At 35.4% G+C, this 11,842-nt stretch overlaps 1 protein-coding gene across 2 annotated transcripts in view; it reads right to left on the reverse strand.

The window, feature by feature from the left end:
- LOC115918624 (nucleolar protein dao-5-like) overlaps positions 1-11,408 on the reverse strand; it is a 34,918-nt gene extending 23,510 nt beyond the window's left edge. For both annotated transcript variants that reach the window (XM_030985380.1, XM_030985379.1), the window contains exons 1-5: positions 11,302-11,408; positions 9,853-9,967; positions 2,901-2,962; positions 2,151-2,385; positions 1,401-1,490 (exon numbers count right to left, since the gene is read on the reverse strand). In XM_030985380.1, the coding sequence (XP_030841240.1) occupies positions 1,401-1,490; positions 2,151-2,385; positions 2,901-2,962; positions 9,853-9,931 (466 nt within the window). In that variant the 5' untranslated portion in view covers positions 9,932-9,967; positions 11,302-11,408. The remainder of the gene's footprint in view (positions 1-1,400; positions 1,491-2,150; positions 2,386-2,900; positions 2,963-9,852; positions 9,968-11,301) is intronic.
- Between the last annotated feature and the right edge of the window lie 434 nt (positions 11,409-11,842).

Below are 11,842 nucleotides of genomic sequence, written 5' to 3' on the forward strand. Positions count from 1 at the left end.
AAATGAATTAAAATCCAAACTTGATTAATAACGAATTGATCTGTTAAATATTGTCATCATTTCAGTATAGTTCTTTGTGTGGAGATCAGTGAATGGATATTTTCATGTACAATGCAAGTGAGGTGTCTATCTTCATTGGAATTCAGGATGTGAATTCCAATGAAGATGGCTTGTTTTCAAGGAGCGAAGCAAGATGAATTGCTGTGAACTTAATGACATAGGGAATGTTTCCCTGTATTGTCAGATTGAGGTTTGGATGGCATGAATGTTGAATAATGTGAAATTAGTGAAAAGAATGGCAGAATATACTAAATTTGTACACCAGCCTATGGGAAATTTAAAAAAATTGCTTTATTTGAACACTTTTGTACACAGGTCTATGGAAAAACATAGCAATAACAACACTTACCGCACCTCATGAAGCTGCGGTAACTGTTACCGTTGGTATGACCACTTACCGCTGCTTTTTTCAGCGGTAAAGTTTTATGAAACGGAAAGTTACCGCTGCTTCCAAATTTACCGCTGAAACTGGAATTTACCGCTGAAAATGGGACTTACCGCTGCGGTAAATGCTTTATGAAACGGGCCCCAGATCGTCTTCCTATGGTGATAAATACTATTCCCGAGTCTTAAGTTTAAATCTTAAATGGTTCTTGAGATATTGTGATAACGGTCAAACGGGACGGACGTACGGACGGACAACCCGAAAACATGATGCCTCCGGCACCACCTTCGGTGGCGGAGGCATAAAAAGTAACATACTGATCTTGTGTTCCTGTATAAATATATTTGAATAAGATACCAGTAGATAAAATATTAACAAAAAATAAGATCTATCATAAACTATGGTGACGAGAAGCGAAACCATATCGGCATGGTTTGCTCATTTAATCAAGAACTGGCTATCATTTCTCATATCTGATTCTGAAGTATAGATCTCTCCATTAAAATGCTACAAAGGCCAATCATATAAGTTATTTTTTAAATCAAATATCGTCTGCTGAGAGCCTGCAGAGCGTCAAGTCTGTGCGAAAGATAGCAGCTAATGCTTTTCTGGCTATCAACAGACAATTTTATCATCATCTACAGTTTCTTAGAAAGCAGATTTGTGGAACAACCATGTCGATAGTCCTTAAAAGGACTGTTTGAATTCTTTTGTGTTGATTGAGAAGGCCTGATAAAGACAGAGACTCATTAAAGACTTGATGTTATGGACAGTTTAATTGTCTTGTCAACAGACAACAAGAATACAAACAGTCCTTTTAAGGACTTCCACATGGTTGTACCACAAATCTACTCTCCAAGTTATCTTCTTGCCCTGCAAATCTGAACTTCCAAACAACACTTACAGTTGCGTTAAATAATAGCAACACCCGATTGGAGGCGGAATCGTTTCTTACCTGCCTGATCTGCATCCATTGGTGATCTTGTAGACAATTGATTTGGTCTTTTAATGCCCGACATAGCACCAGCTGATGACCGCCTTGGACCTGATGATTAAATGGGGATCATATTTAGCAACAATCCTTTTCTTATTAAATTGTTTTCTTATTAAATTGGGATCATATTTAGCATCAATTTTTGTTCTTATGCTATGGTTTATGTGCACTTTTCAAGTTAAATAATCACACATAGAGCTCTGAGAAAATCTACTAGAGGTTCTATCGCACATGACATACATGTAAACCACCGAAGGAAAGCAAGACAGGTGGTCTTTGAAAGCAGGTGGTCTTCTTGTACAGGTTCTTTTAATACATGTGTCAATGACAAACACTGGTCAAGTGAGACACAAAATATGGTCTTTAAAGACAGGTGGTTGCAAAAGCAGCTTGACTGTACTGCTCTTTTTGATAGAAAACCCTATCAAGACAAAAAAGCTCCTACCTTAATTGTTATACAGTCAAACCTGTCTGTGGCAACCACCCAAGGGAAACACAAAAAGTGGCCTTTGTATACAGGTGGTCTTTGTAGACAGGTTCTTTTAGTACATGATTCAATGAGAAACCATTTTCAAGGAAACAATAAATGTGGCCTTTGTAGACAGGTGGTCACTAAAGCAGGTTTGACTGTATCAGGGTTTTACATTTGTATAAAAACAACAGAGTATTACAACAACAACAAAAATTCAAAGAAAAAGAATGAATCCTCACACGAATCAAAATCGTCTGTAGGTAACGATGGCAGGGGTCTATGGAGGGGTGCGTTAGGACTGGTAGGACTCGCTGTGTCATCGTAGAGGGGCATCTCGATATCCTCGTAGACCAAGGGGTCATTCGATCCGCTTGTTGACCCCCGCTGCTTGACCCCGAGTGCCTTGACTCGTCCTCGAAGAGCGTGTCTCGATGGCTGTTCTTGTATTTCAGATCCTGAAGGATTTTTAATGACCTTGATAGAAAAAACACAGAGAGTAAGTTCATGTGATGATATTGTAGAAGTTCAGTCGTGTACTTTTTAGTGAAATGTTTAATGTTCTGAATCTATATGTATATAAATGTATAACTCATGCTTGTCTACAGAATTTTAAATGAAAATTGCAATAAGAAAGATTTATTGTGTCACATGAAGTTTTTTAAACACTTGAAAATATTCTTGCAAAATACAAATAAAAAATGTCTCAATAGCTTTTCTTCTATTTCAAACCTTGAAGATTTTAATGACTTTTATATATGAAACAATGATGGTTTTAAGCTCATATACAAAAAGGGTTGATAAGACTCTAAACATTCTAGTATACAAGGTATACAAAACTGACACTTACAAAATAAATAATCTCTCTACATGGCTATTTTTCTTTTCTCGGTCACACATGATTCTTAACCCTTCATGGGGCCATACTTGGGAAATATTTCTTAAGATTATTTTTTCAATTTGTTCCATTTCACAGTCTGGGAGATACTTACTTTTCTCTTGCTTTTCCATGAATTGCTTGTTCCATAGCTACTTTGAAATATGCCATCCATAGCTGTATTAAAGGAAACAAAATAGAAATTAATAATCAAACTAATATTGCATGACGAAATATTGAATGGAATTTAAATGAATTGAATTGAATTGAATTGAATTGCATTGAATTTTCATATAACTTCACCAAATCCTACTCAAGAGGCTATTAAACTCATTTTCTGTCTCGCCAGCAGAACAGTTAACACTTTCTTTCTTACAGATACAGATAGAAACTGAAAGTTATTAAGTGATTTAATCAGCAATTACATCTGGTAATTATACTTAACAAACCATTGTTACATTCAGACTTTGCTAGAGAAAGTTGGCAAGGGTCATAACCTTCCCCCCCAAATATAGAAGGATGGAAACTGAAAGTTATTAAGTGGTTCAATCAGCAATTATATCTGGTAATTACCCTAACCCAACAATTTTCACATTCAGACTTTGCTAGAGACAGTTGTCAATGCTCATAACAAAATATTAAGCCCAGCCAGAGGTATTAAAGAAAGTAAGTAAGTCCTGTCTAGCGTGAATATGTCTGACAGTTAAGGAAAGCAGAACAATGGGGTATAGAAAGAGAAACTGTTGCCAATGGCTGATTTCCGATTAAAAGCTACTACTACAGAGTAGTACTACAGCTACTACTACTAAGTCGATTGTTCAAAATCAATGCACTTGAAATGAGTGGAGTTTAGAAATGTTAAATACTGCTTGAATAAAATTTTGGGTATATCAATTTGACCTCTTTGTCACTTCAACAAGTTCTGAGCATAATGACTTTGTGCATGCACTAAAACATCACAAAGACATGCACTTGAACTTGCCTGACAAAGTGACATTTGGACAGATAGGATAAGGTGAGTCGCTAATTATGAACGGCAGGCTATGACATTATATGGATGAGATCACTGTCAAAGAGGGGGTGCAAGGTTCATCTTGATTGACTTCAACTCATCTACCTTGCTTCTTCATATGTCCCTCTTTTATTTTACAAATAAATAATTTTCTTCTTTTCTCCTTCCTATGCATTCTCCCTTCCCTCCCTTCTCTGTTTGCTTCCTCTATCTATCTCTCCTTCTCTCCTCCCTCCTTCTTTCTCTCCTTCCCCTTTAGATTAATACTCCCTACAGAAACATACAAGCAGGGATTCAGCAATGATGCCCTGGGCCCTCTTGCATAAAGAGTTGCATTTAAACGCAACTCTAAAAATCAAACGGAGGTCCGCCATTGCATAAAGAGTTGCGTTTGATTTTAAACAAATCTTTCAAGCAGATAAAAGGATCAAACGCAACTTTATGATAGATATATGACCAAACACAAAGTTGTGTTTGATTACAAGTTGCGTATGATATTTGCGTTTGATCTGAGTTGCGATCAATTGCAGCTTGACTTTTATGCAATTAAGTTTCCAATTATTACAAAGTGGGATGCATATTTTCTTTCTTGCTTTCTAAGTAAAAGGTTTCTAAAACAACAACTGGTACTATTGCCAAAAATATGTGAAAATACATTGAAATCTGTTAAATGATATGATAGTAAATTCATTCTAACAATTTGGTATCCATTTCCTTTCTTGTCAGAGAAAGAGTGGATATGAGTACAAGACCATAGATAATATTTAATGCACTGCAAATAAGCACCTACGCCAAAATCCTTAGCACGACATCCTTCTAAAAGGAACCTGCAGAGTATTGTCATAAAAGTATACGGTAAGTCTAAGTATAAGTATAATTACAAGTTTAAGTATTAGTATTTAAATATAAATATAAGTATAAGTACAAGTACAAATACAAGTATAAGTATAAATAGAAGTACATGTAGAAGTAGAATTAATCAAGACTACAATTATCACCACTAATTTGATTCTAAATTTATGTTCTAAGAGTAGTATTATGTTGACTTTTATAAGAAAAAGCAAATTAAACAATGGCACTTTCCATATATACATATACTGTATATCAGGATTAACGCTAATATCCATAAGTGATTCTAAATATATTTTACATGAGTGGTTATCTAATGCTCATAATTCTTTTTCAAGGAAAAGTGGTTATTATTACAATGGACATACTCAAATGCCGAAAATACATCAAAATTTCAATTGAAATTCATGCCCGTACTCCCCACTTGGACTCTCGCCATGATAAACAGAGCCTCTTGCCAACGTCCCCAACCAACTACAACAATTTGGGATTGTCTGTCGTTTCCTTGATTTCCACAGTAATACCCTCCAAATTGAATACACATTTCTTAAAGATACATGATATCATAGGCAAATATACCTAGTGAAAACAAGAAGACTTGAATATATTTGATGCGCATGATTCGAAGGAAACAAAGACGGAAAGAAGGCGTACGTGTATTGTTTATCGAGGAGCCTCTTAAAGACGGAAAAATAATGAAATTCTATTGTTATTTCAGCTGCTAAATCAATATAACACGATTGAAGTTACAGTAACATAATCACATGGTGTTATCATTTAAAACTATCTAGCTATTTCTGTTTGCTATCTATTGTGGAGTGTTTTGTTTAAACTTTGACCGATACGTAATCTATATATGTATGTCTTACGAAGTAGAGGGAATTCCAGAAAATGGTAGCAAAATTTACCATTTTGAGCTTATTCATCTTTTTTTTTTGGGGGGGGGGGTATATAATATTTCATGTGTCATACTGAAGCCGATCAAGGGATAAAATTCTCAACATTTGGAACAGTAACTGTCATCTTTACCAACTATCAAAATACCATGCATTAATAAACGAACTACTTCATTATTGCAAAGAATATACTAAAGAATATGTTCTAAAAGAATATCACAGAATTTCTTATATTCAGCAAAGGCAGAGACTTGAGATGTAGTAACTATGACTGCATCCCCCTTCCCTTCCCTTTCCCCCTTCCTATCAAATGACATGCAAAACTTATTGCGTTCATTCATTGACTAAGGTTTTGTTCACATATGATATGATAAACAGCCTAGGCAAGATGAAAGCTCTTTCAGATAAGAAGAGCTAAAACACTGTAAAAAAACAACAATGCTGCATTATTTTATGTGTTAATGAATGGTAACTGCGCACAACACAGGTCCTACATGTACTGAGCTCTGTGTTACAAGATACATAAATGTGAATCATATTACACTTTAAGTCATCATTAATTTAAAAAAAAAAAAAAACACCTTGGGGGTGTTTCACAAAGATCCTAAGTTGAACTTATCTCTAAGTTGGACTTAACAACTATAGAACGCCATTAGCACCTTTGAAAATATTTTGTAAAATTTATTTTAAAAAAGCATAAAATGTGGATTCAAATCATTCAAATATTATCAAAGAGATTTCATGTTCTTGATTTGGAATTTATGAAAAGTCTAAAAATACTTGTTGCTTTTGAATATATTTTTTATTTTAAGGATACAAATTGCTCTCCATAATGTTGAAGTCCAACTTAGAGTCAAGTTCGACTTAGGATCTTTGTGAAACACCCCCTGCTGATCTGTTAAACCTATATGTGAACGAACCGTACTACAGGACCCCTACTAGTCAGTCATCGGGTCGGTAATAGAATCCTTTCCTCTCCTGTTCAAACCGGGTGACAAGCTTCCGCTTTCCCTGGGAAACCCACGCTACGGATCGGAGCTTCGACTCATCTCTTACTCGTACGTGTGACGTGTGACATGACCGAACAACTGCTTTATAGTCTCCCTGTCAGTCGTATTAGAGGTACTTCAATCCCATGACGCGGTATTGAAGTTTTGAAGTTAGAATATGATCTACGTCTAATGTATTCCTTATCATAAATGACTTGAGCGATGTTGCAGGGTATGGCACTTACTGGGATCCAATGCACATGGGCCCTGGGGAGTATTTCACAAAGACTAAGATCAACTTTAAGTTGGACTTAACTATGGCGGGCCGTCCATGCCACTGTTTACTCTCACCATTTACTGGCATTGGTCTCTCAAGAGACGTACAAATCATGGTCACAACTCTACAGAATTGACATTTGTTGATAATTCATTATTGAAGGACAAAATATTATCTGAAGAGCATTATGATGAGAGCAAACAGTGGCATGAACGGCCTGCCATAGTTAAGTCCAACTTAAAGTCGATCTTAGTCTTTGTGAAACACCCCCTTGGTTTGATATCATCTCTTAACCATAACAATTATCTGGACCCTTGTGAAAAAGGTAGTTGGAAACTCTGGATATCATTACTCATTTACGTTGGCATTATCTTACTTTATCCCTTAAAAGAGTATAAACTCAGTTGTTCATATATCAATTATGAGTTATTGAACTCAATGACTACATATTTTTAGACTAAATAGAAAAAGTGGAAAGTGACTCTAACAGTAAAACCTAAAAATCATCTTAGTGGTCATTCTTACCATCATCGTTATCATCATCATCATCATCAACATCATCATCATCATTATCACCATCACCATCACCATGATTACAATAATAAATACAGCATTTTTTATGCGCCATCGATCTAGTAAACTATTCTGAGGCACAGTATCACTATCATCATCATCATCACCATCATCATTATTATTATAACCTTGGAATCAGCATCATCACTATCATCACCATCATTATTATTATCACTATCATCATCATCATCATCACCACCATTGTTATCACCACCATCATCATCATCTTAAACTTCATTACATCACTCTCAATATGACATCATTACTCTATTCATAACATCATCACTTCTCAAATCACTTATTTGAGTCTACCGATACTTTGAACTACACTGTGTCCTTGCGTACGTGACAAAGAACTACGATTAACGAAGCCTTGGAAGAAGGCCAGTGTTAAGAGGTACCACACTGCAGCATGCACACTTGTTTTACAAGTCACATGTTCCCCATGAAACTCATTCTAAATGAGGCAGTCCGATTCACCACTACATGTAAAAATAGTTTAAAAAACAATGTAAGTTGGTAATCATCTTGTATGAAGTACTTGAGCTAAGGTTTTTTCTGTATTTTCATCATTTATATTGTAAATGATGATCCTTTTTTTTCTTGCTGGAAACAATATTTCTAAAATTTCTTCCTAAAGGATTGATTGTCTTGTTTGTTATTGGAAATGATAATTTAATTTCAGTTGTTATTTCAATTTACATCCTGAAATGGAATGAAACATAAGCAAGCAAGTATTACAAAAATGTGTTCATTTTGGTGATAATAATAATATGCCTTCTTTTTTGCATTTGCTTCAGATTTGGATTATAATCTTGAAAATATTTTGAAAAAGAACCTACCTAAACTAAATGCATTGACTACATGATACATATGTTTGGACATTTTCATTGTACTGAAGACCGGAAACATGCTTTCTTTTAATGCTAAATATATTACTCATTGAGGATATAGTATTGAAAATAATATCGCTAGTGATTGCGAGACAACGAATATCACTCAGATAATATTTTCGATGCTTTCTTTTGTTTGAGGACAATTACAAGGAATAATCCTAAGCAAGGGGGTCCTACTTTACATTTCCAACAGGTGATTATCAATAATTAGGGGTCAATTTTCAAGTTCAGAAGGCCATTTGCTTATCAACAATCATTTTATGTTGATGCTTGCCAAACCATCTTAATAATTTCACTGTATACTCACAAATACTAAATATATTACTAGCGATTTTAGTAAAATAAATTTGTAGGGATTGGGTTGGAAAGTTTTCCACCTTATCACCTTTGTGGGTCAAAAACATCCATTGTTTAGCTCTGCTGCCGATTTTTTCTACATTACTATGGCGATGTATTTTCTATCATGCATTATAATCTGATTGGAAATTATGCCATCTCTCCTTCTCTATCCCTCCCCTTTCCCTTTGGACCCTTATCAACTCTCCCTATATTTCTCTCTTTTATCAGTCCTTCGAGCTTGAGCTCTCTTTTCCTTTCTCTTTCAGCTCGTATTTTGTGATGCTGCTTGTCCTATTCTACTTTCATATTCACATTTATATTCATACCTGAATTTATTCATGATGTGATTCAGAATGGTATTTAAAATTCTTGCTATGTATAAGTCACTGTCTTGTCATGACTATTGTTTTATTCTGAAAGCCGGAGGACCGTACCTGCTCATAGACTTTTCCTTTGCAGTCTTGACGCTCTTCTGGCTTTCAGCACACGACACCATGTTTTTGTCTTATGTTTTATATATTACATGTTACACCAATGGAAAACAAATTTCTGTATATTATGGACAAATAAAATCTTGAATCTTGATATCCTTTTAAAACAAATATTGGATAAAGATTGGATTGAATTGGAAATAGGAAGAGTATGTCAAAATCATCTTTTTATCACTCTGTCCTTTTGGGTCATCTCTCGGTGTGCCTTACCCCTTGAACAAATTAGCGGATGTGACCCACTAATGGGACACACAGGTAGCAGTTTAAACTTTCCCCCTCCTTTTCATTTCCATCAAAACTTGGTCAACAAAAATTGAGTCATACAGCCTCCAGCGTAGAAATTAATATTTCCTTGTAGCCCTGACCAGTCAATTTCAGGAAAAGAAAAAAATGCAAGGAAAATTTTAAGATGCTTATAATTCAGACCAGGATTTCATACTTGACTTTATGACGCCACCAGGCTGTCAACCACAAGGAAAAGGGTTAATATCTCAGCCACAGTGCTAGGACATTAATCTACATTTGACACACTCAACCCAGGTGATACAGATAGATATCTAGTATAATTATTCCTTGAAACGCACAGTGCACTGGTAACAGTTGCCAGAGCTAAAGCAACATGATCACATTCTAAACTCTTTGGAAGTGCAAGATTGTAACATCATATCATGAATTGATGTGCATGCACTTTACAAGAAAGGAATAATATTATCTTCCAAGAATTTATAAAATATGCAGGACAAACCTTCATTTCTTTTTCTGATGCTGCATTGAAGTACCATGTTCTGGAATCTGACCTCAACCCAATGATCTTGAAGGACCATTTTCTCTCGTCTGACACTGCCTCATCTCGCATGACCCTTGATTCAAAGACATTAAAAATAGAAAATATATTTATTATACTAACAGGTATGGGTAGTGTGGACCAGTGTTTTTATTTTTGGGGGGCCAATTTCCTTATAATAAACAATTTAAAAAAAAAAAAAAATCATTTTATTTAGTGTGGGAATTACCTTGATAGGCCTGTTGGCCTTTATTATTCCCACCACATTATGAATACCAGTAGTACATGTATTTCTAAAATCTTTGTTTTATATACACACACCCATGTTGATTGTATTTCTTTGATTTTTTAACCAAATCTGGAAATAAACTTGAAACTTGAAAATTTCTTTGAATTGGTGTTTGGTTATCATGACAGAAAAATACATAATTCATTGGTTGCAAGAGGATGTGTTTTTCATTAGTTCATCTTCATTTGAAAAAGCATAAACCATGAATGTTACACTTACTGTATCATGGAAAAGGAGTCTGTCACTGAATTACAAAAATAATGCTATTTTGAAGATAAACAATAGCATTAAATTAATGGGAGAGTTCTAAATGTAACACATTTTACATCATGACAGAGTTACGAACTGGAGTTTCCACATATCCTAATAGTGATCTAGTACCCCAGAACTAAATTTCAATTTTTTTTTTTTAGAAGCTTTTGCATCTTATGATGTGACAAAAATATTTTGTCTTCCTTCTTAAAGATAAACTTAAGTTCTGGTAATGCGATTGCATTGTGAAAGAAAATGTGTGGAATGGATCAGTAAAGTTGATCATATAGCATGTAAGTAATGGTGTGTAATGCAAGGTTCTGGAGTCATCAAAATCATCATAAATTTGGCAGAGTCTTGGTAAAGTAACAATCACTTACACAGGAAGATGTATATGGGACAACACACATGGTGTCGGGGCTGGTACTACCCTGATTTCCTTATCTTTCTATGCTCATTACTCAGCCAGTATACATTGTCTTCCAAAATTGTTTGGCACATGAAATTTATTTGTAATCTTGAACATTCAGTGTAAATTTTGTTAGATTCTGTGAGAATTCATTTTCTTTTTTTTACCAGAACTCAAGTTTATCTTTAATTTGGACTAATCCTGACAAGAGGACCTACAAATAAACCCTATATATAATTGTATGTGTGTGTGTGATAAATTTTTGCTGATTTTTGAACAATTTAACATTGGCAAATCAAATTAAATCAATTAAATCAAGTAACCTCCCTTACCTTACTTATTATAAACCCAGTGTATTTCCACTTCTTCTGTATTTTGTTCTGTAAAGTGCATAGAAACATGCAATTGTGCCTGTGTGTTTATACAAAAATTACAGTTAAATAATCATCATTATTATTACCTGTTGTAGCCTGTCAGGGAGAAGACTCCCTGTGGCTTCTTGGCCTTGTCGTCCCTGAAGTACAATACATAGTGCTGATAGATGATGACGTAGCGTAGCTGCCACCTTCTTGACCGGTCCTGGAACCCCAGAACCCTGCCCACATGCTCCCCGACCTCTCCTAGGACATCCACCTTACGATCCTGAGCCTTCTTGTAGAGGAAGCCAGAGTGCATGACATCTCGGAGGAGGATGTCATGAGCACCTGAACGGAAGGAGAGAATAGTCATTAAAACAATGTGATCCTGGACCGGTCCTGGAACCCTAGAACCCTGCCCACGTGCTCCCCGAGGAGGATATCATGAGCACCTGAACGGAAGGAGAGAACAACCCTTAAAACAATACGTTCTTGTTGATCCATTATTTCAAGTAGTTCAATACAACTGCTCTGTGCCAAGCTAGTCAAGGTGAAGGAATCGTGTTCCTGGTTCCTGGTTCAGAGGAACTCATAGACCAAGACATCTTGGAGAAGGATGTCAAAGGAACCTTAAAGGGGGTGTAG

The sequence above is a fragment of the Strongylocentrotus purpuratus genome, unplaced genomic scaffold (assembly GCF_000002235.5).
Source record: "Strongylocentrotus purpuratus isolate Spur 01 unplaced genomic scaffold, Spur_5.0 spur5_scaffold_15, whole genome shotgun sequence".
NCBI classification, from domain to species: domain Eukaryota; kingdom Metazoa; phylum Echinodermata; class Echinoidea; order Camarodonta; family Strongylocentrotidae; genus Strongylocentrotus; species Strongylocentrotus purpuratus.